General features: G+C 37.9%; 2 protein-coding genes across 3 annotated transcripts in view; one reads left to right on the top strand and one right to left on the bottom strand.

Moving 5' to 3' along the window:
• The window catches only part of AKAP7 (A-kinase anchoring protein 7), a 91,584-nt gene that overhangs the window by 34,144 nt on the left and 29,961 nt on the right, over positions 1 to 27,479 (bottom strand). For both annotated transcript variants that reach the window (XM_083830699.1, XM_083830698.1), the window contains exon 7: positions 16,422 to 16,566. In XM_083830699.1, coding sequence (XP_083686825.1) covers positions 16,422 to 16,566 — 145 coding nt within the window. The remainder of the gene's footprint in view (positions 1 to 16,421; positions 16,567 to 27,479) is intronic.
• Positions 16,590 to 27,477, top strand: MSH5 (mutS homolog 5). Its single transcript, XM_083830697.1, has one exon. The coding sequence runs from the start codon at positions 20,558 to 20,560 to the stop codon at positions 22,991 to 22,993; it is 2,436 nt and encodes an 811-aa protein (XP_083686823.1). The 5' UTR covers positions 16,590 to 20,557; the 3' UTR covers positions 22,994 to 27,477.

Raw genomic sequence — 27,479 nt, 5'->3', positions numbered from 1 at the left:
GGTTTTGGTGTTGTTAGCTGATACCACTGGCTACGCTGCTGCACCTTAATATGGTTCACTGAAATCTACCTGTGCACTGTCAATTAACTTAGTAACCTGTACTGCTAAGCAAGGAACACACCTCAACCAATCTGTTTGTTTAGACTGTAAAGAAAAAACATATTCTGAAAGAAAGAGATTAACCCTTGACTCCCCTTCCTTTGAAATATCTAACACATTTCACCTCATAACTTTCCAAATAAGAAATCTCAAGATCTGAATATATCCTTAAATACATATATATCCTTTTTTTTCCACAGCCAACAGGCCTTCAGAACAGTCAACCACAGCAGGACGAAGGTCTGTGAAGAAAGAGGGATGCTATGAACAGAAACTGAATTCAGTATAGAAAGTCCTCAGGTTTAGGTGCCTCGCTGGTGCACACATACGGAACTTGCAGGAAGTGAGTCTGACAACAAGAATTGATGCCCAGAGGAATTCCAGTGTCCTCTACTCCGATGAGATGAGAAAGCAGCTTAATCTACCATTGGCAGGGCTTTGACCACTGCCTGCAGGTGAGATGTCCTTGTGCCATGCCGGTACCACACACCTGTGAGGTTCCACGGGAGCACTGTCCTTTCAGACTGCCTAAATTCACTCAGCCCCACAAAGGGCCAAGCAGGTTTATAGCCCATGCTGTAACTGAGCTGAGACTGGATTATGGAGCCTTCTCTGGCTTTATACACCATACAGCTTCAACAGCTATTTTTTCAGAAATTCAGCAGTCTCCATGTAAAGTTTTGAAGAGAAATCACGTATGGAGCCTTCAGGCTGCCTTCCTGAATTGTTTTATCTGATTTATGCACAGTTCTGGAGCTCCCATCTGAGACGCACAATGCAACTTCAGGCAATATGTATAAGGTTAAGCCCAAATCTACACCAGCTAAAGCTGATACTTGGAGTACGATCTTTTGCAGGTAGCCAATACACAAAGCTATTAAACTCTACCCTGAGTACAGCAGTGAAGTCAAACCTATTCCAGGAACAACTTTACTCCCAGTCCTTTCTACAAAGACAGAAATGGGGCAACGGAAAATATTTCAGGATCTAGCGCCCACATTTTAGAGTATTTTAAACATTATTTTAGCAGTCATTTGTTACGTATAATTTTTAAAAGCCGTTGCTTTCCTTTTATGATTTTTCCTCCCTGTTTTATTTAAAACTATGAAAAGGCAGTGGAAAACAGCATGCAATTAAAATGTCTATTCTCACAAGCAGGTGCAAAATATGCATTCGTTACTACAAGATCTTTGCAGGAAGTCTACTGAATACTGAATTTCTCATTTGCAGGTGACCCCTAAGCGTATGGCCTACCAACACACCCTAAACACTTTGCCAAAGAACTGGAAGTTGGATTAACTGTTTCCTTTATGTTAACCAAAGAGTAGAACACTGCCGCACTGGCTGTGTGTGAATCTATTGGATTCATTACCACACAGAAATGTGCCAGATAGTCTCTACTAAAAGATCAGAACAGGCAGTTAACACTGACTCCTTTCTTATGGTAGTCTGCTGTAAGGTTTCCTTGAGACCGAAGCTGAAAACTCACTCTCAGGAGAAAGTAGGGGAGCATTGTGAATGCCAGATAGCTTTGGTTCCTCAGATGGCTGTGAAAGGAACTCCTTTTGGTTAGCCATACTCCTGTTAGGACAGAATCACAGAATGGCTGAGGCTGGAGGGGCCCTCTGGAGGCCATCTGGTCCAGCACCCTGCCAAGCAGGGACACCCAGAGCAGGGTGCCCAGGACCACGTCCAGGCAGCTTTTGAAGATCTCCAAGGAGGAGACTCCACAGCCTCTCCGGGCAACCTGTGCCAGTGCTACGTCACCCGCACAGTAAAGAAATGCTGCCTGGCGCTCAGACTGAACCTCCTGTGCTCCAGTTTGTGTCCATGGCCTCTTGTCCCGCCACTGGGCACCACTGAAGAGAGGCTGGCCCCATCCTCTCTGCACCCTCCCTTCAGGTCTTTATAGACACCGATAAAATCCCTCCTGAGCCTCCTCTTCTCCAGGCTGAACAGTCCCAGCTCTCCCAGCCTTTCCTCACATGAGAGGTGCTCCAGGCCCTTCATCATCTCGGTGGCCCTCCTTTGGACTCTTTTTGGTTTATTCCCCCCATATACTCTTCACAGAAAAACTTATATAATGAAAATGATGCCCTGCTCCAATGTTAAAAGAAACTTCTGCTGGAATCCAGCCATTCCTTTGCTACAGATCATCAGCCTCAGTTTAATACTGCATGAAACAAATAGTTCCACTTGGTTTTCTATTTTCCATTGGAGATGAGATAAAACATTAGAGTTCATTAAAATAATGTAAACCTAATTACACTACTTACCCGAGAGACTCAAGTGTTAAGAGAATGTACTTACAGATTTAAAATCGAAATACATGTATTTTCAAACAAATTCAAACATGTAAGTTATTCTGTAAGTCATTACACATAAGCATGTTGACAACAATTAATCTGAATGCTATTTATACCTGGAGAAAGTAAAAAGGAAAGTAAAGAACAAGTTAAGCAGCACTTGTCCATTAAGATTTTCTATCACATCTCTACCAAAAGATGCAGAAGTGTTATCTACTTAATATAAGGCTGGTAATACAGAAAGTTCGTAATTTGAAAAGAGAAATCTATGGAGTCAAAGGCAGGCCAGCAGCTAGACGTGATTTACTAGAAGGTTCTCAAAAGCCTCATCTGGCACTACACCTGTAAAAATTTCTTGTATCTTCATGTAGAAACATGCTTATTGTTTTTGAATCTGGTTTTAAGATTTATGAGGAAAGTGCAGTCTAGAATTTTAGCTTCATATATGAACACCTGTTCTATTTGTATAAAAATCAAAGCATTTTGAGAAAAAAAAATCATTCTTAAAAAAAGAATTCAAGAATTGGGGTTTCTGACTGAAATCCCTGTATAGTGGACATTCCTATATATTTCTTAACTCCAAGGACACAGTGGTATTTATAAAGATTTTAAAAGAAGGAACAGGATTCTGCATTTGCAGTCAGAACAAGGAGATGATACAGTACCTGTTAAGTGAAATAACAAATTCTTTCTCCCTTCCTCAACGTACTGAAAATATTTTTTTTTACAAAATGAAGGCATGTATAAACAGGCTTTAAAAGAAGTAAAATGTTTTCTTTTGTTCTGGATTTTTTGTGTACTGTACAAACTAAAACTGCATTTACCTCCTAGAGAAGGCAAAGAGAGATTTGTTTTCATCCTTGGCAACAGAAATTATGTAGCGGAAATCAGTGGTTACACCTTAGGTATTTGCTTTTATTTTTAAATTGCTGTTCTACCCAAGTTGATAAAATAGGATTTATATATTTATTTTAATTATAATGCTGAACATGAACTTTTCATTTATGTGCTAATGAAGCTTTTATGTAAGGATGCAATAGTTTGAAAAAGCTATTTTCATAGCTTGAAAAATAAGATCACATACAAAAGATAACAACATGCAATAAATAAAAAAGATGCTCCTTTAAATGGACATTCCTAAACACGTCAGTGTAGGAGACTTTCCTAGCTGTTTCCAAAGAACATTTCATAAAAGAACATTTCAATGAATCACCTACTAACAACACATGCGAAAAGGAACATCTGGGCTGTACTCAGTGCAAAGCCTGTATGTAGTGGGGAATCTGTACTGTACAACTGGTAGGAAGCAGCTTTGGTATATGTCAAGGTGATAACAATCCCATAGTCAAAGACTGTCCGAAAATGCATTTATTCAACGCATTTCTGGTGTGCTATTTTGTAACATCCTCCATGTGAATGCCACCCTTCTGTGGCTAAACCGATTAAGAGGTTTCCAGCAAGAAAAGAGTTGCTTAAAGGGAATTTTTAGTTAAGTAAATTCTAGGAGTTACACTATATAGGTATGCATGCACGTTAACATACACAAACATGCAAGCACACACACACACACACACACACACGTATGTATCAACCCTATGTACTGATAATTTGCTTCTAGTGAGTGAATACCAGTGAAGGACAAGCACCAAACAGAGCATTTAGACAAAAGTGATGTGTCTGCATCTGAAAATAGAATAAAAACCACCTACCCTACTATTGGCCAGCACTAGTAGTACTCATGTTCAGTTTGAACAGCTTGGAAATGGAGGTATCTCATTCTGGGGCTACATGCCTACAAAGATATTTCTTTCTTTGCCTTGTAATTTTTGTTTATACACAAAGATGTATAACGGGCCCCTCCTATAGTACAGAACAGCAGGGCTTGTCAACATAATACAGCTATCAAATGCACTTTTCAGTCAGGTAGATAACATGACACAAAAGACTGGACTAGTAGTATGAATTTTTTTGGAGAAAAGCCCTTACGAGAAAATCTGTAGAGAGAATTGTTACTACAATTGCACTAATAGCACAACATTTTTAATATAATTGCACTGGTAGACCATTACATTTGAATTTGTCTGCCTGTATGTAAATTTACATTGAAAAATGTATGTATGTGACAGAATGTAAACCCTTACGGATTCTTCAATTAATTTATCAATAGAGACTGAAGTGTTCAAATAATAAAAAAAATAGTCAGAATAGCTACAGTTACAAAAGGTGAGCTTATTAGATATAAACAGCTGATTAATTCCATGTGTTTAAGAGTTACAACTCATCTAGACTCTAGACAAAAGGGATACTAAGTAGAATCTTATCTTTCAGAAATATTTTGTAATTGATTATTGCACTCCACTTTAACTGTTACCTTGAAATCTACCCTAATACAAAGTATTTTCCCAAAATATTTTTTTTCTTTAGAATTTCATTATGTATGTCTCACCACCACTGGCCCTGAAGTCCCAAAATGAGAAAGATGTGGAAAAAAATAACTGAAAGTGATTGGAGAGTTTAGAATTGAAAGGACAAATGAAAAATCAGAAATAAGTCAAGTTTTAAAAACTCTTAGCCCTTTCTCCTCATAAACAACTTCAATAATTGCAGCACCATTCTGTAAATTGGTAATATAAGTCAAAAATGAAAGCCCAATAATACAAAGAAGCAGTAAAAATACAGATGGCTCTTTATCAGTAAATTATTTACAAATTTAAAAATAGTAAGGCATTAGTATTTACATATCTGTATTTCAAATTACGAAGTGAGGTTTACATTGAAATACATGTTTGTCGTACCTATATAGAAGGAATTGTAGTATAATATTTTAAACACCATTTGGAGAAACTGTATACCTGTATGATCTTCATAATTAATAAAACTATCCCGAGAATATATCTAGCCTAAGTACACTCAAACCAATACAGACAGTGAACTATTAAGGAAGATTATCAAGGTGTGCTCTGTATTTCTCAAAAGAAAAAACATACATGAGAAGCTCTGACTAGATAACTGCAAAACAACTGGATGATGCAAATGATGCAGAACATGATGCAAATAGCTAATCCAGATTATGGATGGTAACTGAGAGATTTGGAGATTAGCATCTATATGTCTTGGGTAAAGTCAGGAAAGGAAATTACAAACTACAGAAAACAAAATTCGTCAGTAATAAAGATCACAAAGAATTCAGTGTATGCTTCTAAAAGAGTATATCCATGAGAAATAGCTATATCTGCCATGTAAAGTAATTATTGCTTTCACTTGCTTTCATGTGTTTATATTGTCATATCTTAACAATCATGTCATTTTGTTTTGTTCTTTAATTTTACATTAACTCTTCCTAGTATATTTTTTTCACCAAAGAATGGTTATATCTCTCTTGAAAAAAAAAAAAGAAAAAAAAAAGCTATAAAAAGTAAAGGTTCCATCCTGAAAATATCTTCACAATGATCCAATACAACTTCAATACAGTACTAAACATAGCATTTCTAATATTACATATACACTAACAAGCCTCCTTTTCTGCCAAGGGTTGCATATGTCCTAATTAAGTGATGTAAGTTTTAACATGCAATGTTTTGTGTTTCTAATACGATAAATAGTAATGGAGAAGGAAAAGTGTAAGGTTTGCCTGCATTTGAAAGACAAAACAGATTAACAATGGTTGGGAATTTTAAAGTACTAAGAGCCATTTCTGAATAATTCCATATGTGAACACTCTTACTTTGGAATAAGAGTGCTTTGTTCCTGTTCAGCTTGACCCACTTTCCAAGTGTATTTAATCAGGAACAGTTTTATGTGTAAAGAAGCCTTTTGTTTATTCTCTTGATTAAAGCTATGAAGTTCAGTATCTAGGGTTTCTGATTCAAAACAAGTTAAACATTTTTAAAAAATTAACAAGCTATGGAAACAGTGACTAGGTATTAAAATGCATTTCCACTGTTTCCCTAAATAAGTAATTTCAAACTTAAAAGGTTATTTAAACAGTCTTCGGTCAGAAATTACTTTTTGCTGTAATTGGTAGGCTGTGGATGGTTAGTCTGAACTCTTTAAAACAAATCTGCTTTTTGTAAAACACAAAGTTACAGTGTAGATTATTAAAGTTTATTGAGCCGAAGGCTCAACTGGAGTGCCTCAGCAATTCAGAAATCAAGGTGTTTACCTAAGATAAAATAAAACCATGCCCTTCAGAGAGGACAGGAGGAGCTCACCCTTCCCGTACTCACAGCTGAGGCGGACCCAGGTGAACAGACCCTGTGGTGCCAACTCACGCCGTCACGCTCAGCGCTGTGCCGACCTCGCTCACCCAGATGACCTGCTCACAATGCAAGCGGTGTGAATTCACACCGACTCGGAAAATACCATGCAGACATGGTTAGGAACATAAAAAATTGGAGGTCTAACTTTAGGTGGCTGTAAGTATGTACGCACGTTTGACCTAGGCCTGGTACCACAGCTTTGGTCACTTAAGTCTCTTGAGCTATGGACACTTGTGTACAAATTAGTACGTAGTTAAACACTATAGCATCAGCCCAAAGTCCACAGCCAGCACTTGAGAAGCAGGAAAGACGTCTTGAGGCACTGCCATCTCTCCTGATCTTCACTGTTCTTTGTTGCATGGCAAATGCAAGCAGAGCACCTAAAACCACTCAAGTGAAATCAGATAGCTTGTGTCTTCAGTGGTTAACTCATTTAATCTTGCAGTGGTACAGATGAGGAAAGTTCACAAATCATGAAAGGCTGTGTAAAGTTATTTCTTACACATTGTGAAAACAGGCTCTGAGAGTTGAGGTTGCTCAGCCTAGAGAAGAAAAGGCCCAGGGGAGACATTACAGAGGCCTTCCAGTGCCTAAAGGGGGCCTACAGGAAAGATCGGGAGGGACTCTTTGTCAGGGGGTGTAATGATAGGACAAGGAGTAATGGCTTTAAACTAAAAAAGGGGAGATTTCGGTTAGATGTTAGGAGGAAATTCTTCACTCAAGAGGGTGGTAAGGCCCTGGCACAGGCTGCCCAGAGAAGCTGTGGATGCCCCATCCCTGGAGGTGCTCAAGGCCAGGCTGGATGGGGCTTTGGGCAACCTGCTCTGGTGGGAGGTGTCCCTGCCCATGGCAGGGGGTTGGAACAAGATGGTCCTTAATGTCCCTTCCAACCCAAACCATTCAGTGATTCTGTGAGTCACCTGTATAACAAAGCTGTTTATGAAACGCATGTTGCTCCTTCCCAGAAATTCTACATGCTGCATGACTTAACACCCTCCAGCCGTTCATATCCAACAGATCTGTGTAACTCTCCTATAAAAAGGGGTGTTTCAGATTTCACTCCTGTCATTACTCACATCTTAAATGTTTGATACAAATGTACTATGCATTCTGCAGGGTCTGTGATTGTTCTTTCTGATGGGTTTGAGAACAGATTAAAACTTCACGTGATTTGGCAGACTACTCTTAAGACTATAGTGATATGTTTCAGCTTGTGATTGTTGTGATCTTGCTATGGAAAAGTGCTGTTACAGTCCACTGCTTCCATAAGAAACAGTGCACTGCTGCTTTCTAGGAATTAAAAAATGACGCTATATGTCACATTAACTATACTTCTTTAAAACCAGTCACATTTTATCTTGAAATTATCTCCACTGGAAAGAAAACGTTTCTTTTTTTTGTTGTTTGCTTGTTTTTTTCTCTTTATAAATTTTAGGGCATTCAAAAATATTTTACATACAGTCTAAAATAAGAAAAGTGCTGGAAATGAAACTATCATCTGTTTCTATTCATTGCCGAGTAGTGTTCTGAAAGATGAACGTGAATTGTGGTATTAAGCAAAACAAAGCCCTTTTATTTAATAACTAAACTTTTATGTCAGTGCTTGTATTATCCTGAAATACTGATCTGGACTGATCTGTAACCATGTTTTATTTTAGAGCAAGCATAGCAGAATCTCTCCATGTAATCCTGCAGCACACTGTATAAACTCTTTAGATCTACATGAACCATCAACAATTGAAAAATACTGACATTATAACAATGGAATAATGTTTTTCCTTTCAGTCCATGTCCTTTGAACTACTGAAAAACACTTCTCACAAGTACTGCAGAAGAGCTTAATTAAATTATGGTAAATCAAACATAGCTTCTTTTTGATGTTACGACTATAAAATAAGTATCAAGAAGAGCAACATCCTAGCTTGGAAAATTTTAATAATAAAAAATAATTAAGTTCTACTGATCTATTCAATGAAAGAATACTAAATATTTAATACACTCCTCACCACTTTGGCAGTCTTTTTTTTTATATATGCAATTAACATACCTTGACATTAATGTGTTACTTATTTTCAAAGTATTTTAAATATATTAAAATTAAGAATAAATTACTTGTTTGGAAACTGAAGTCTGCTTGAGGAAAAATGTCTTTCAAGCAGAAATACTTAATACACCAAAAAAAAAGATGCTGGATGATATTAAATTGTACTTTACAGCATGGGCGAAAAATTCAATGTTTGTTTTATACAGTTGACTAAATTTTCACTCACAAGTCACATTCTTACTGATCTGAAATATGCTTTTGTGTTTTCCTTCAGATTTACTTCACCAATTTTTTCCCACTGTCTGCACTTATTTTTGAAAGTCATTTGTGGAAAATACTTTCATTTAGTTTCAACTACTGATAACAGCACTGGCATGAAAACACATCACTACTTCAAACATCTTTTTGCTGAAAAATAAAAAGATAAATATCAGCATCTAGTCTTTAAACAGCCCTCTAATTATAATATGGTATTCTTAAAAGAAAAATGCAAAAACTACCCTGTACAAAGCAAATAATACATACCCCATAATCACTGAATCACAATTTGCAATCACGGAAGGTGATGAGAAAGTTTTCCTTACCATCAGTATTAGGAGACGCATGATTGAATACAAAGCATGCTTCTTTCTTTAAAATTCATTGTCACTTTCCAATGAAAAGTTTCTTACACATTTGCCAACATTAAAGCTCAAAGTCGGGGATATTAAAAGTTGCCCTCAAAACAACTGAATATTACTATGAAATGAAAATTTCCACTTTCAAGTCATATTTACATTGGTTATTTTAACTTCAATCAACTTGTTCTCCTTTGTATCCACACAGAATTTGTCATTATAACTTCTAAGTTATAATGGTATTATTTGACTGGTATTAAAAAGCTAAAATAAAAATGCTCTATCATGAAGAAAAATACTGTACCAATGGTTAATGTTTCAATAACATAAAATTACCAAGTACAGAAGAAACTGTCCAGTGTACTGATACAAGATGAGCTGTATCACTAGCGCTAAAGAGAACATCCATCAAGTTTCAGTGTAAGACCAGAGAAAAGGAAGCAATAGGGGACCACTCTATTCTCAGAAGTCAATACAAGATACTTGATTTGTGTATGAAACTACTGCCTCACCATTTTCTATCCACCTTACATAAAGAGTCTGACTTCTACGTTATAAACTGAAATGCGAGTGTTTCTCTGCCGTGTTTAAAGGAATCACTTTTATAAGTCAGCATTAGACCACATGATGCTGTTAAGAATTAGTGCTTTGGGGAAAGACTACAGATTAACCCACAATACCTGTTGCTTTTTATGTAAGGCAAAGAGCTACTTAGCATACTATACACACAAAATTGCAGCAGCTGTGGAAAAACTCATCACAAACAGTGAATGAATTGCTAATTACAAATGTCAAGAAATAGCCCCTGGTAAGCTGCCCAAGCCATTTTATCCATAAACAGTGTGACTATCGTTTTTAATTAAAATTTAGGATGAGTGTCATAGATATGCAAGAAACACAAGAGTGGTTAATCACAACCTAACAGAGTAGAGAAGTTAGAAGCGAGCCTATAAACAGATTATCAAGAAGAGAAAAATTAAGAAGTGAAACTAACAGAAATATTTTGTATTTACAGAAGAAGCAGAAAGAAGGACAGATATCAGATAAATTCAAAGAATGATTCGGTATTTTAGAAGTGATTCAATGCCATACGCATATTTTTGGAGGAAACAGAATCTGGATGATCAAAACAGCATTTACTTCATTACTACTGTTGCTTCCTATGTGAGAAAATGTTTAATTGCTGTATGAATAAAATCAGTCACAGTCAGGTCAAACCATCTGTAGACAGGGAAGTAGGACAGTACGTAAAGCAGACAAATGCCAGTCTTTCTTTTCATTTAAGCCAATGCTGCTTTAAAAAGATGTCAGAGAAATTGGGAAGAATTCATATTGCACACTGTATTTGAATTCATTTCTTCCTTGATGATGAAGGTGAGGTATCACCATACTTCTTGCATGACACTCTAAGCGCATTTTTTTAAAACAGCAAACCAAGGGATGTTGACAACCTCTCCAACTATCCATTGGTCTCCAATTCTTTTATTTTCAGTCTACTATTTCTTTTCAGTATTACTTTGAGTTCATAAAGTGATGTTATCATATTTATTTTCTGTATCCAGTACAGATGTGTTTCCTCCTTTGTAATTCCTTTCTTCTTGGTCAGTATTCCCAAAATCTACTCCTGGCAAGCCTATCCACAAACTAGAGAGCTCTTCTATAAGCTGCCAGCAGGAGCATCTTGTTCCTTGTTTGAGACAGGAGTGCTGAGTAGCTGCCTGGCTAGAACCATAAAATGTAATGCAGAAGCATAAACTGCAACACTAAATCCTAAACCGAGGCTATTAAAAAAGTTACTTAAACGACTCAGATGGCCTAACAGCAGAGATCTGCAAAAATATATTTTGCTTGTAACACATTCCATTCATATGGTTATTGCTCTTCCTCAGAAACTTGAAGCTTGCAAATATAAATTTCATTGAGAATCTACGCATTTCTGTATAAAAAATTAACAAGCAAACTAATTAACAAATATTAACAACTGTTCAAGTAACATATCTCAGATTCTAATCTTGCCTATCTTAGACACTTCTTAGATCTTGCCTGTCATACACGCATATTTTAGGATGGGATGAATGACTGCAGGTGTCTCCCATTTCAGAGAGACTTGCAGAAGGTTCCTGGATGAGGAAGTTAGACCTAACTTGTACGTAGCTCCATAGAAATCTAGACTGACACACCAATGTTCCGCTACTTAAAACCCATCTGTATGAGGAATTATTTGAGGAGCAAGAAACAATATCTTTTAACATATTCTTATGCTTTTATTCAGATAAATTAGGTGTTTGTGGTCTGGTATTTTGATTTCTAGATTGCTACTGCTAGCTTGCAAGGATCAAGGGGGACCATAACAGCACTTCAGCCTCCAACCTGGCACACAGTCCAGAGATAGGACTTCTGGCTGAAGAGAAAGTAAGAGTGTCCTGCTTGGTGCTTTCCACTAACGAACAGTCTTCTGTTGAAGATTTCCTGCCTCAGAGACAGCACATGGGAAATCTCATATTTAACCTTCTCCGTACCAGCCATGCAGGAGAAACTTACCACAGTTTACAGGCTGAATACAGCTTGGCATGCGACGACTTTCCTTAACATGCATATAATTTGATTTTACATTATATTACTATAAACACATTTTCTTTAAAACAGAAGTTTATAAAAATCTTAATACAAGGATCCCAAAAATATTTAAGTGGGATACATAATGTCAAAGGCATGTTTAACATAACAAGATGTACATAACATTCCCTTTGAGGGTCTACTGAACATCTTTACTGCAACATAAAGAACTGATTCATCATTCAGGTGAAAGAGTATATATTGAGAAGCTCAACATATTCTAGCATTCACTGCTATTTGGCATTCAAGGTGACATACAACAGCTGCCGTGAGGTGGGTGGTCTGAAGGACTTTTTGTCGGCTTGCTGATTTATTTGCTTTAAAGAATAAACTGATCTCTGCTTTGAGAATGAAGCTTCTACCCCATTGTCACTGTCATGTCAAATTTTAACTCCTGAATACATACCCTGTGGGGCTGGCACGCAGATGGAGAGAAATCTTCTGGTGCAGATGTCTGTTGGCTCTGCTGAAGATAGTGGATGTTTCTCTGTAACATACTGTCAAAGCTTATTTACCTGCTGTGCGTGTTGTTGCAGCTCAGCAGGTGTTTCACCTCTGTCTTTATCTATATCGAGCTTTTGTGCTTCCTATACTTTTAAACATGTTTTTAAAATGTCTAGCTACCAAGCTGATACGTGTAGTGGCACTTCTTAGCAATGGTAGTACGTAGTTCTTCATTGTGCATGGATTTCTGTTTCTCTTCTAACATTGTATCTGATCCCTTTTAGATCTTTTCATCTTATTAGATGCATAACCCTGAAGTGTGGCCCAAATTCTACGTAACAAAAAGTAAATACTGATGTTATATTTTCTTTGCACTTCAAGGAAAAAAAAGAGAAGTGCTTGAGTGCATGTGCATGTAGAAAGAATAAGAGCTGGATACAGCTCTTGTCTGTATAAATTTACAAATTTTACTGTTTCTGATGTATTAATAAAACTGCATTAACTCTCCACATGTTTATTTTAATGCCCTAATTATCTATAGTTACTAAAACCCCTGTTCATGTAACATTTTAAAATATTTTAAATATCAGGTTTTTAAAAATTCAATGCAGTATAGTTTCTCCTTCTCTGAAATTAAACTTGAAGTCATTTAAACTCTGTTCCAATATAGATGTTTTCCCTCCCCTTTTGGCTTTAGATAAGTATATATTAATGTATTCAAAACCAGAAAAACAAGATGCATACATTTTAGCAAGATGCATCTACATTCATGCAGGGCTGAGGGAAGCGGGGATAATAAAGCTACACTTTCTTAATGTGGTATCAGTGAAGAACATCTATTCAAATACTCTGGCTAGAGAAAGCATGACGTAGTACTAATGTAAAAATAATTCAGAGAATTCTGCTCAGATTGTGAAAATGACAATTCCCATAAATTCTTTAGGCATTGTCACACCACCACTCAGTTAAAGCCAAACAAGCATCTGATCCTTGCTTCGAACACCAGTTGATTGACTGCTGTTATAAACCATTTAATGGGACTCAAAAGACAGCTGAAAGACTGACTATCTCATTCCGAAATGTCAGTAACAAGAAAAGTTCAAGAAGAGAGACTTAAACAAATGTTTGAAAAACACATTGTCAGTATCTATCAAATATACTACTAAACATCTTTGTAATGAGTTATTTGCCAAATTCATTAATCAGATACACATTCTAAAACAAGTATATTTGTGAATAGCCTTATTTTCATCCAAAAGATTATTTTCATCCAAAGATTATTTTCATCCATGAGCCTTAATTTCATCCAAATTAAAAAATTTGTTAAAAAATCTTGTGATTTCTCTAAGCATTCGGATGCACACAAATACCTAACTGAATGTACAAATGTGCACAGAAGACATATATATATATATACACACAGATATAAACATGGGACATACATAACACAAGGTAATAAATATTATATACAGAGAGAGAGAGCTGTATAAATAAATCTCTTTTTGGTTTTGACTGATCTGGATTTTGCAATATTGTCACTAATTTAAACAGCCATCCTACAATTTTCTTCCTCTGTACTGCAGGCAACTACTTTCTATTTGTTTTGTAACAGTATACCTCTTCTAAATAAAGGGGGCCTAAGTGCAAACAAAAACATTAACAGGAAATAATATTCAGCATTTACAAAGTGCCTGAAATGCTGAAAGTCTTGTATAAGTATTTAATAATAAATCCTCAAAACAGTCCTCTCAAAAACAGTAATATCCCACCAGTAATGCTGTGGGAACAAGGACCACAAGGGGGACCACAAGGAGGAATAAGGCACCACAAGACACAAAGCAAGCTGTCACCAAAGCCCTACATGGAGTCCTAGAAGCAGCACTACCTTTTAATAGCAGTGCTTATGTAAAGCTGGTCCAAACTACAGAAACTTAGACGTGGTAGTAGTTGCTCATAAACACTTTTTGTCTCCTCTACAGTGTTAGTTTTGACACGGCATTAAGAATGAAACAATTCAGGTGTTGAAGAGTGCCTGAAAAACAGCAGATGAGGCACATGAACCCGGTACAGTTTTTATGATGATGAAAGCACAGCATTTGCTAAGCAAAAATGAAGTATAATGCATTGATCCTGTCAGTTACGAGCCTTAGAAAATTGGATCTTTCCATCAAAATTAGCTCTACCAGAAAAGGTGCCTGGATCAGCAGTTTTCCTTTTATTTTATGTTCATCACGCCTTTAAAGGTTTTGCAGAATTTGGGGATGGACACAGTACTTGCGTAAAGTTTTCATTTTTTTCAGATTTCTTTGTCCTTAAGGGTACATCCATCTTCAAAACCAATAGAAGTTTTCATCCTTTAAAGATCTTTTAGTCCTTTAGAATGTTATCTTCATAACAAATAGTTGTTTTAATCTTTTTTAAAGATTTCTTAGTTTTCAAGGATAAAGACACGTTTTTCCTTTAAAACTGTCTACACAAGAAAGAATTCCAGTGAAGATGTTTCTGTTCAACTGCTTGGGATGGCAACAGTCTTGGAAGACTTCCCTAACGTTGCATGTTTTGTTCTTTCTTTCTGAGGATACGATCATTCCTTGGTTGTGAATATTTTCATTAATAAGGTTAGTATGCTTTGGAGTGGGAGAGGTTAGATCCACTGAATGATTGTTTGTTGAAATGATTTACGGTCAATTTTTGTTATGAATATTTTTGTTTATTAGCAGAAATCTGGAAAATGTTGCAAAGTGTATGAGAAGAAATGCATCATAGTCTTTAAGTATTTTATTGTTGAGGCTCCCTGTAAAAAGATTTTTTATATTTCTTTCTTCTTGTTAGAGAATCCATACAAGAACAGATGTTTTTTTTTCCCTTGAGTATGAGTTAAGACTTTGATTTATTCAGATTTATTAAGGCTGTCCATATTCTTGTTGAAATAGAACTATTGCTCATTGACAACATGCACAACAGAGTTCTAAATTTCTATTTCTAAGGAAAAATGGCAAACTTCACATGAACTTTCATCATGAATGTCAGTATCCCATGCCTTCCAACACCACTACATTCAACCTCTGACATGAATGCAGGAAAAAAATCCCTGAAATGTAAAAATCAAGCTGTACCAGTACAAATAAGAAAAAATATCAACTGACCTCCTAAGACCATGACCTATTCCCTGCTATAAACCTCTTTTAAGACTCAACATCTAACATGGCACATATAAAGAACCAAACAAATTAGGAAAGTAAAAAATAAAATTAATATAAAAAAGCTCTTATTTTGCAGTATTACTACTTGCCTGTCTTCCCATGTCATCTGGTTTCTTGAAGATCTCCAAGGTGCAGGAATGCTATCTTTCAAGATATTCTCAACACATCACACAATACACTCCTAGGTTTAAAGGGCTGACTGCATTAAGAAAAATTCTCAACACTCCTGAGTTACTTCATTTAAGAATCTTGTAACTCATGTTCTTAATATAACTAACCCCAACTCCAAACTCCACTATCATCTAGTGAGAGCTAACCACCCCGGAGAGGTGGTTAATTAATTATACAGCAATTATCCCATAGCCTCTCAGTGCACAGACTTTCCATGCACACCAACTGAACTGCCAGCTATATACAAATGGCAAAAACAAGAAGACAAGCCTAGAATAATCACCGAGATGTGAAACTTCTGTTCAGATGAAGCTGGAGGACACAAGTGAAATTTCTAGCATTGCAATGATCTAGGCAAAGTATTTGGTACAATGTTTAAAGTGTTGATGGTACTCTGAACAGTTATCACGAAATCTGTTATATCACTGAAATTCTCTCTGTATAGGAATACAGTCCGAGTAAGGTCACATCTTTGCCAAACCACACATTTCACTTAGCTTTAATAATCTAATAAACTACTGCATCTAATTTCATTTAGTCACACAGGCTAGCTTTATAATCAACAGAGAGAATTGCCTAACATACACCGCAGAAAAAATGACTTTTCAGGCATATAATTTATAGGCACCATTGATATGGGAAGAAAATGAAGATGTACTTACCAAGAAAAACAGAAGACTCACAGTAGTAGTAGCCATTGGGTTGCTTTTTTTTCAACATGGAGCAAAGATCTAAGCGATGAAGGACTTCATCTCCAAAATAGTGGCTTTTAAAATCTTCATACAGGTTTGAGTCAATTTTTTTCACCTTTAAATATCAACAGAAAATTCAATCAGGCATTCTGCTAAGAGACTGAATTTTCACATTTAATTCCTACAGTTTTTGTTTTAACCAGAGGTTAAACGGATATTTGAAATCAGAATGGAAAATTGCTTTAAAATGCAAAAAGAATACTGAAACAATAATGTGCCAAATCTTCTGTTTCAGTTAAGCAGTTATCTGCTGCAGAACTTAAACATGGAAATAGAAGTGTCATTACACCTCCTTTCTACTCATCCCCCTTCAATGTTATAGTTGTGTACAACACTACAACTGCTTTAACTTCAAGTGGTTTGCAAGAGTCTTCATGGAACATGTAACTGCAAATTATTCTCTGCCAGCACCAGGCATGTGCTCATGCATAGAAGAGTCTCAAATGTTTGTCAAGGAAAGTTTTCTGTGTTTTTAAAATCACCGAACAGGAAAATATGTTTCTGTGTAACCAACACGAGGCTTTTTATCTCAGCAAATCTAGAAACTTACTTATATTTCTGAACTTTACCTATCAAAAAGACTGACTCAATTCTAATGATAAATATTAATGATTTGTAATATCAGCAGTAATATTAGTATTTTAGCAGTTTAGTGCCCCTCATTCCATCATGTTTTCAATAAAAATGATGATGACTGTAGAAACTATATTTTCTCCTTCAGTGTACTTCAACATAATGTCACTTCCTTTTTAAAAACCGTTACGGTGTGCTAAGGGATGTAAGCAATGGCCGCAGCCTGTAGCAGCTCTACCCAGGGCTCCCTCCAGCCCAGATGCTGGAGCCAGCCCAGTGCCCCGGGGACGCGGGGTCTCTGGTGGGGATATGGGTTCTCTGCTGGATGGGCCAGCTGCTCTCCTCTTTGCAGATGCAAACAGTAGGGAAGCTGAGCACGCAGCCCTGAGACACAGGTACAAGCACTGAGGACATGGACGTGTCTGATCACACGCATTGCCACAGACAAGGCACTGCCACAGGCAGCCCCCAGAGATAGGGCTGAGTGCGGACAGACCCCACCCACCCCAGTGCCTGGCACGGAGATCCCACTGGGTCCAGCCGCTGACACCCCACTCCAGGCCCGCGGTGCCCACACAGCCAGTCTGGCTCCAAATCTACCCACACCAGATCCCAGTATCTGGTGCCTTGTTCTTGTAGCATGTGCACAGGATTGGGAGAGAGATTACTCAGAAAGAGAGATGGTTAAGAGACTTTAATAAGAAGACAGGACAGACTGCGGTGGTCAGCCGCAGGGCTAAAGTCAGACAAGCTCCATTTTACACACAACTGGCCACCTTTACAACCCCTTCTGTCTGTTCCTCCTTTGTTCCTCCTTGATCTCCCTCCACTGTTCATTGCCCTGTCAGTTTGCAGACCCACTGACCTGCAAACTGGTCAGCAGGATTGCAAACACCCTGGACCCTCAAGTTTATATCCCCAACAGTTGCAAAGTTATGGTTTGCCTGCAGTTTCCTGATAGATCATTAATTAGTGAGACAGACAAGGTTTGTTTCTTGGTTTTGCCTCTGTTCGGTTTGTCTGACAGCTCTGTGTCTCCATACATTTTGTTTACATCTTTCCTTATTGTCCCATTTAACAAGGCCCTCAACCAGATGATCCTACAGAAATAAGCATTCCCACAATCCACAGAACCCTAGCAATCAGAGTGACTGACCAGTTTTCGCCCTCGCTATATCTCCCAGTTGTATGGCAGGGAGCTTTGTGTCTCTGTGTGTTGCTGTCTGTGGCTTCCCCCTCCTTTTATTATCCCCTTCTGCACTGGAAAGGTCCTCCACCAGGCGCCCTAAAGTAGACAGATGCTTTGCCCTTGCACATACCCTTACGCTATCTCAGTTCATCTGAGCATTATGTTTAATCATTTCTTGTGATGCTTCACAATTAGTCACATGCCGTATGTGCTCAGTGGTGGTATTTCTACTGAGCTTTTTACTTAGATAAAATTCAGAAGCACTATGCTTGAGTAACTACCTGCACATCTGGTTCTCTTTCCCCTGACGTCTAATTTAGTAGAGGTCAAAAACCATCTTTCCAGTTCCTTAATGTCTGAAATGATGACATCTAGTGGTGGATGTTTTTCATTTAGGGTAAACAATCACACTGGAAGACCACATGTATTCCATAGTCATTTTTATTTAAAATATGATATTCTGTGGCTATATTGGTTCCTATGTACTAAGGTTATTTTGAAATTAAATCATCAGTTGGTGCTCTCTGGCTGACAGCTCTTTGAAATGCATTTAGACATCAATTAGTAATAAAAAAAGACCTTTTCAGACAGGAGAACACTTGTCAAAATGTGAAGCCTTGAATACTCATCCAAGAAAATGAAGAAAAGATTAAGATAACCCATCCATGCTACAAGATATTTGGAAAAGCAGCCAAGGGAAAACTGAATTTGGAGCAATTTATGGAGCAGTGCTTGCAATGGTTGCAATGAGATGCAGATGGTGAAAGGAAGGATGAACCAATGCAGGTGCATAGGATGGTTCATTTATTTCAAAGCGTCTGGAGCAGCGGGGAAGAAAGAGAGGAGTTATTCCCATTTGGGAAAGTTGTAGATGCCGCTTACAGAGATATGCTGTACTTGGGTGCTGGATGAGGAGCAGGAGGTGGATGCCTGCGGAGGGACAGGCCTGTGCAAATGGGCCTGCAGAAGGCCAGGCTGCCTCTGTGGCAGTCACTGGCAGCGGCAGGGGCAGGCCATCGGGAGGGGGCTTGGCCCAGGGCATACCTCCCTCCTGACAGGATCAGGAGCCAAGCTCCGATCCGGAGAAGGAAGGGGAGAAAAGGGGGTGAGATCAAAGTTTTGGACTTCATGAAGTAGCAGCAGCTGAGAGGAGCTGCCCACCTGTGAGTGAGGAGGGTGAGTAGCGGGCAGGGAGAGGGCTGGAGGCAGGGAGCTGACGGTGACTTCGGCCTCTGTAGGGGGAAACCGATGAGTGTACTTTACTGTATTCACGGATATTTGGGCACACATATAGTAAAGCTGCATCTCTGAAATACTGGATACAAATCAGAGAGTTGCTGAGGTTGGGCAGGACCTGTGGCAATCCCCCAGTCCACTCCCAGCTCGAAGCAGGATCGCCTGCAGCAGCTGGGCCGTGTCCAGTCAGGGTCTGAGTATCTCCAAAGCTGGACACCCCACAACCTCTCTGACAACCTGTTACAGTGTTTGATCACCCTCACAGTGAAAGTTTGTTTGTTTTTTCATGTTTAAGTGGAATTTCCTGTACTTTTTGTGTCTACTGCCTCCTGCCAGTCGGTGAGTACCACTGAGGAGGATCTGGCTCTGGCTCCTGCGCTCCCCCCATCAGGTATTTATACGCTGTGGTAAGAGCCCTCCTTGAGCCCTCTCCAGGCTAAACAATCCCAGATCTGTTGGCCTCTCACATGTGAGTTGCTCCAGTCCCTTAACCATCAGCACATGGCTGACAGCAAGTTTTTACCTTCTACAGTGTTATTTCTATAGCTCATTATGGAAACAGGATATACAGCAGGCTATTAGATACCTGCTGGGATTACGTATTAGATATGAGATTAGATTAATCACAATCTACACAACCTGAAGATAGACAGGACCTATTATGTTTGAGCTTTCAAGCTCAGTACCTAAAGGTGGTTTGGAGTTTCTCCAGCTATGGCTTGTAACACCAAGTCAGTAGTAGAAGGGTTCAAAGAGCATTATGAGGGGTTTGAAGGGTGTGATCGTACTTAAAGATATGAAGAAAAACTATAAAACTATTCCAACATTGCTAGTAGTAGCTCAGTTACAGCTTGCTTAGAATCAAGATGCATCTGTAGCTATTGGCTGCATCTTTTCACTGGAACTGTTAACATCTGTCTTCAATTACTGGTAGCATGTTACTTTCTCCAGGGTTGGAAGAATAAGTGTTAACTTGCTGTTGTCAATTACAGTTAGTTCCCAGGACTGTTAGGATGAGTTGTGAATAAAAATTTTGTTCACCAACAGAATGAGCTCCACATCAACCACAAGTTGTCCCTTGCCATCACTGCTTGTGCCCGAAGAAGAGGACCAGGAGTGTTCTGAGACGCATATGTCTGTTTTGTGGTACGCAGGGCAGTTTGCAGTTACTTACTATGATACAGAAGACTGCTCAGTGTACTTCATGCCTGACACACCTGATAATGAAGACCTTGACCTACTGCAAAAAGTAATTGAGGAAGTTCATCCTCAATGCATAGTGACAAGTGCAAAACAGGACCAGAATATTGCCAAATTCCTGACCGACCTAACAGCTAGTGATAGTGATAAAGACATGGGAAAACCAGAAATTGTCTTGTTTCCTAACACAGACTTTGGCCTAGAAGTCAGCAAACAACGAATCCTATCTAGGCAATTTCCATTCATCCCATCCCATATGACTGCAACAGAGAAAATTCTCTACTTGTCCTCAGTCATCCCTTTTGAGAGCCCACTCGTTATAAGAGCTCTGGGGGGGCTCCTTAAGTTCCTAGACAGGAGAAGGGTTGGAATTGAGCTAGAAGAAAGCAGTGTTGTTGTTCCTATTTTGGCCTTTAAAAAGTTTGTGCTGTCAGATACTGTGAATATGGACCAAGACGCTTACTGTGTCCTACAGATATTTAAAAGTGATATCCATCCTTCTGTGTACAAGCTGTCTAGTGGATTAAAAGAAGGATTCAGTTTATACGGGATTTTAAACCGCTGCAGGTGCAAATGGGGAGAAAAACTGCTGAAGCTGTGGCTTACACGACCTACTCGGAACTTGACAGAGCTAAATAAAAGGCTGGATGTTATCCACTTCTTCCTGCTGGCTCAGAACCATGAAACAGTTCTCACCCTTCAAGACTGTCTCAGGAATATAAAAAATGTACCTCTTATTCTAAAAAGAATGACACTTTCCCATACAAAAGTTAGTGACTGGCAAGCTCTCTATAAGACACTGTATAGCGCAGTGTGCCTTAGAGACACGTGTCGTTCTCTGCCCAGTAACATTGAACTCTTTCAGACTATTTCACGTGTCTTCACTGATGATCTGCACTACATTGCCAGTCTCATCAGCAAAGTGGTGGACTTCGAAGGCAGCATCTCAGAGAACCGCTTCACTGTTAGACCTAACGTGGATCCCACCATTGACGAAAAGAAACGAAGGCTCATGGGACTGTCAGACTTCCTTACAGAAGTGGCACGAAAAGAACTGGAAACCTTGGACGATCATATTCCTTCCTGTTGTGTGATCTACATTCCTCTGATTGGGTTCCTTCTCTCCATTCCACGGCTACCAACTATGGTGGATAAGACTGACTTTGAAATCGAAGGCTTGGACTTCATGTTTTTGTCAGAGGATAAACTGCACTACAGAAGCGCGAGGACTAAGGAGCTAGACAGCCTGCTGGGTGACTTGCACTGTGAGATAAGAGACCAGGAAACACTAATTATGCACCAGCTGCAGACAAAGATCTTGGAGAAGTCTGAAGTGCTTAGCAGCGTGATCGAGTACACTGCACACCTTGATGTGCTGCTGGCTTTGGCAGTGATGGCCCGGGAGAACTCCTACTGCCGGCCGTGCTTTACTCACCGCCACGGCTTCCACATCAAGGATGGCAGACATCCGCTCATGGAACTGTGCGCAAAGACTTTTGTGGCCAATTCTGTGAACAGCGGTGAGGCTGCCAGACGAATAAAGATCATCACAGGGCCCAACTCATCTGGAAAGAGTGTCTACTTAAAGCAAGTAGGTCTTATAATATTTATGGCTCTGATTGGCAGTTATGTCCCTGCAGCAGAGGCAGAGATTGGAGCGATTGACGGGATTTACACAAGAATCCACAGTAGGGAATCTGTTTCTGTAGGGCTCTCCACTTTCATGATTGATCTGAACCAGGTTGCCAAGGCTGTAAACAATGCTACAGAGAGGTCCTTGGTGCTTATTGATGAGTTTGGTAAAGGGACCAACACACTGGATGGGCTGTCCCTTCTGGCTGCTGTGCTGAGGTACTGGATCAACCAAGGAACCCGCTGTCCGCAGGTCTTTGTCTCCACGAATTTTCACAGTTTAATGCAGCTAGAACTCCTGCCTGCAACACCTCTTCTGGAGTACCTGACCATGGAGACCCACCAAGATGGAGACGAGTTGGTATTTTTCTATCAGATCAAACAAGGCGTGTCCACTGTCAGTCATGCTGCCAACATCGCTGCATTAGCTGGAATGCCAGCCAAAATTATTGAAAGAGGAGTGGAAGTATCAGAACTGATTCGCAATGGAAAAGCTATCAAACGTATCGATCATCCTTCAAAAGGAGACCAGATGGAAAAATGCAAGTCTGTTGTGGAAAAGTTTCTTTGTCTAGACCTTGATGATCCCCATCTGGACTTAGAAGAGTTCATGCGTAAAGAGGTGCTGCCTTCTGCAGCCTCAGTTCTGTAACAGGGCTTTGTGTAAAAGCATGAATTACATGGTATCTACCACGTTTAGTAGGCCAGTTTGGTAATTTAAGCAATGATGACAATGACTAACACCTCACACTACATTTCACTTGTAAAAAACTATCTATAGTGTACGTCTTTTCTTCTTGTTTAAAACAAGTATTGTAGTTAGGCATCTCTGCAACATGGTCTATGATATGAAAACAAGAAGACTGAACAAAGAGAATTCAAGAACCTCTTCCACCTGTTGGATTACACAGTTTGTGCTTTTTGAGCCCCTGTTGTTAGATCCCCAGACTGAAAAAAATACTGTAGAAAAATCACAAAATATTTCTGCTGGTCTCATGAGACTGTATAAGCAAAGTGTTTATTGTTTTGTGTTTGTGTCAAAGCGATTGTTTCAGCTATTTTAGGATCAGCATCAAAACATTACAAATACGTGCCTCAGACTCCCAGATCAGCAAGTAACAGTTGTCGCAATACAAACCTCTGAAGTAAAGGCTGATTAATGGAAATATAGAGAGGGATTTAATGAGCTCTGTGGCTTTTCTTAAAACAGCATTTCTGGCTAAAATGCCAGAGATCCCAAGAGTTGCTATAAAAAGAATGCTGGAAGTCAGAATCAACAGGGACTGATTACAGGGGAAGCGCTTTGGTTTTACTGAGAATCACTCTCTTCTCCTCAGGTCCTATAATGTAAGACTACTATCTATAGGACTTGTAGGACTATTGTAAGACTACTATCTATACTGTATGAGTATAAATAAAAACAAAATTACAAGTCTAGGAAATGGAAAACTATACTAGGGATGTAAGACAGAAACTGACATTTTATAGTCTATTTTAAAGTATTGAGTAAAAGTTATGGTTAAGGGAATAATACCAGAACCATAGCATTCCCTTTCACTTCTGTCAGTGCAAACGATCTTTACTGAACACAGCACTTGATGAATTAGTTTGCCAAAAATATTCATGAACAAATTAATGAAGCAGCAGCCGTGATATCTAAGTACCACAGAAGTAATAACCTTCCCTGCAATGGGCTAAGCGCCTGAGATTCCTTACCTAAGAGTAAGACAGAAAAGACATCATATTTCTAACCAATTGTCTGACTGCCAAAACTTGCTATAACTGCTTACAATATGGCTCATAAGAGACATCAGCAGATATATTACATCTCTCTTCAGTTGTATCTGATTTCAAGAACCAAAAATATTAGTCACATACAGTGAGAGAAAAAATATATGAGAAAAAAATAATTATCTTCATACTATCAATATTAAACATCTTATTTATTTGGTATGTCTCACTGAAGATAGCAAAAAGACAAATGTGTCCCCCAAAAGATGTGGATTCAGAAACACTGCTTTGGTTTTGATTCAGTGCAGAATTTCTTCCTTTATGATGTGCTTTAGTATTACAAAATAAGTAACTTTTGTTATCTCTAATGAAACTAGGATAGAGACAAAAGTTTAACATAATTCACACTAAAATACACGAGTAAATGACTGAATCATGCAGTTGCTGCTATTGTCAGTGCTATCACAATAATACCCTCTGCAAGATAATATCTAACATATTGGCAACATTACCATTGAAGTTGAACGGTAGCAGTGTACAGGCCATGCAGAACTCTTACAAGTGTTTTAAATACAAAAGCATTTTTCTCAGTAATATATTTTACTAGTTATACACGCAGCACTCTAAATATGTACTATATATTAAATATATTAAATATTCATAGGTGGTATTTTTTGAATACTTCCTTGTCAGCCTCTGTCTAGGCTAAGGATACACTGCTTACTAACCAAGTAGATGCCATCTGAGCAGTTTAGCTGTCAGTCATCTACTTAAAAAATCCATTTCACCGTATCTGCAGTTCTGGCAGCACTATGTATCAAAGGATCTCCAAATGTCATACAGCATTTATCTAATGTGCCTCACACCACTCCCTGAAATAAACAGCAGTCTGGGTGAATGAAAAAGAGAAGGTGTGACTGACCTACAGCAACACAGCAGGCTTGTAAGGGAAGCAGGAATAGGAATGTTTTCTTTAAGTGGAAAGCTCCAATTGCTTCTTTCACTGTTTCATTAGGTTCTTTGTACAGAAGATAATGATACCAATCCAAGATTCTTATCATCCAGTCAAGTGTGGAAACAGCTAAGCACATGCAAGTAAATTATCTCCCTTTATCTCCTTCCACAAGGACACCCACAGGCATACTGTGCCTTCTTAATTTTCAGTGGCAAGTGGGGAAGTTTTCAGTGGCACATGAGATTTTGGAACTGTCAAATCGAGTTGTGAGTTGCTCCCACTTCTGAGCAGTTAAGAAGGTTCTTTAACCTGAAAAGCTAAGAGTACTCAGATAGCTCTTTCCTCACGGACTTTATCTGAAATTTTTACCCTTTATTAATTTATATTTCCAAGGATTTTTCTTCTTCTTTTTGCATTTACCATTTAGTCTGTTCTTAGCTTAATGCTGTGACCTCAAAGTGGAAAGCTGTTTTCTTTTATTAATTTTGTATTCTCACACTCTTTTCTTTCTAAATACCAGTAACAACTAGGGAAAGCTCAAATATTTTTCAGAATATATGCATCTCTAAATGCATTTATCTATATTAAGCATTGAAGAAATTTGATTTTTTTCTTCCAAAAGGAAGTGTTGGTGGAACTCAGATGTCATTATTAGGAGGGTGTCTTAAGGTACTGCTTCAAATTAGAAAACATACATTTTAAAAATACTAAAATAGTTATGAAGCTGTAGCTGTGAACTATAGTCAACTACTTCATTCTATTTGCTCTTTTACGTGTTTTCATGCAAATTTCATCCACCATTTCTCGTTTCTCCATCCCCATTTCTTGTTTTTCATACTGTTGAATGATCGGAGAATGCAATTAAACATTACGTTAAAATGTTCTACAAAACAGTTTTTCCTTTTGTGCTTCATGTTTGTATTTATTGTTTTCAGTAAATGCATGAAACTGTCTTACTGAATTCATAGACAATGCAACTAGAAATAATGGTTATGATGCTTATGACAGACAGTGGATTGACAAACTCCTGTTAAAATAATTTACAGATTTTTAATACATAATATCTTTCCAAACAGTATATCTTTAGAATACTATATGCATTATCCAGTATTGTGGAGGACTAAGGAAGATGATTTGGAATGACACTGACCTGGTTCTGTCAGTAGCCATGAATATCAGAACACAGAAAATATGTATCCTGGCCAATAGTTCATGAAAGGTAGATAAACATTAAAATAATAAAAAATAGCTATAAAAAAAAAGAAAACAGAATGGAAAATAAAAAAAGCACCCTGGTTATCTGAGAGGTTTTAACAAAACAGTTAAATTAATATTCTAGAAGAGCTGTACTTTTAAAAGCAGCTGTTAATACAAGCAAAAGCTTATTTGAACTTACAGTTTTGAGAGCTATAACATACCACCTACAACCTGTGTACACTTATACAACTTATTTCTGTTTCAGAGCAGATGTGTTATGTCCTTGAAGTTTCTTGATGTATCTCAGAACTCACTCCATTCTTCCAAATGATTTCACAATACTACTTAATTAAAATTTGCACCTTTATTATTTTTTAGAGGTTTTTTCTAACAAAAATTTTAAAGTATTTTTCTTTAATGGTTGCTAACTGAAGATATTCATACTGCATACTTTTTAGTTCTTATTTTAAAAAAAAATTATTTATTCTGAAAATTATTTTCCTGGTCAATATTGAAGGGTCACATAAAGTATTCTATGCAATGTCAGCAAAGAAATTTTATGGAGATATACCTTATGTTAAATACTATATTACTGATAAACTAGTGGGAAATAAAACCCTAGATATACTAGTATTGAGTCTATGTACTTCTCATTACAGTTACTGTAACTTGTATGTATTTGTCTATTTTTTCTTGTCAAAAAAGCTAATAAATGCTCAAGAAATATATACCTGCAAGAAAGAATATAAATGCTGCGTTTCATCACTACCCTGGAATTCACCAAAGCATATTCAATTGAGAGAAGTGACAGTCTGCATATTATGTATCATCTAAATACAAATTCTACTGTTTGTTTGCTTACTTTCTCTCATACAGTATAACAACACTATTCAAACAAACCGCATACAAATACTGTGAAAGCATGTATAAATATATAATCTATACCCTAATACTAATTCTGTAATTTTGAGCAAGTACTTACGTCCTTTGGCTCTGTGTAGTTTCATGGAAGAAAACAGACCATGACTTTACTGTATTGAGAATGTCAAGTTTATTAACCTGCAGTACAGTACAAGACTGCTGTTTACATGGTAGATGTACTAATTCTTTTTTCTAAAATATCAGCATTTTAAAGTCTTACCTCTTCAGCTGGTTACAAAGACATAATAACTATGATGCTACAGCATAAGCAACTCCTGTGTTTGTCTCCAAATTAAGCTTTCTAGATTGCTGCTGAGCTATGTGAAATGTGAGC

The sequence above is a fragment of the Anser anser genome (assembly GCF_964211835.1).
Source record: "Anser anser genome assembly, chromosome: 3".
Taxonomy (NCBI): domain Eukaryota; kingdom Metazoa; phylum Chordata; class Aves; order Anseriformes; family Anatidae; genus Anser; species Anser anser.
Note: the sequence above shows the minus strand (reverse complement) of the source record. Positions and strands in the feature narration are given on the sequence as shown.

Bases quoted from the DNA above. Each gene is read 5' to 3' on its own strand.
- MSH5 (XM_083830697.1), top strand. From the start codon at position 20,558: ATGAGCTCCACATCAACCACAAGTTGTCCCTTGCCATCACTGCTTGTG.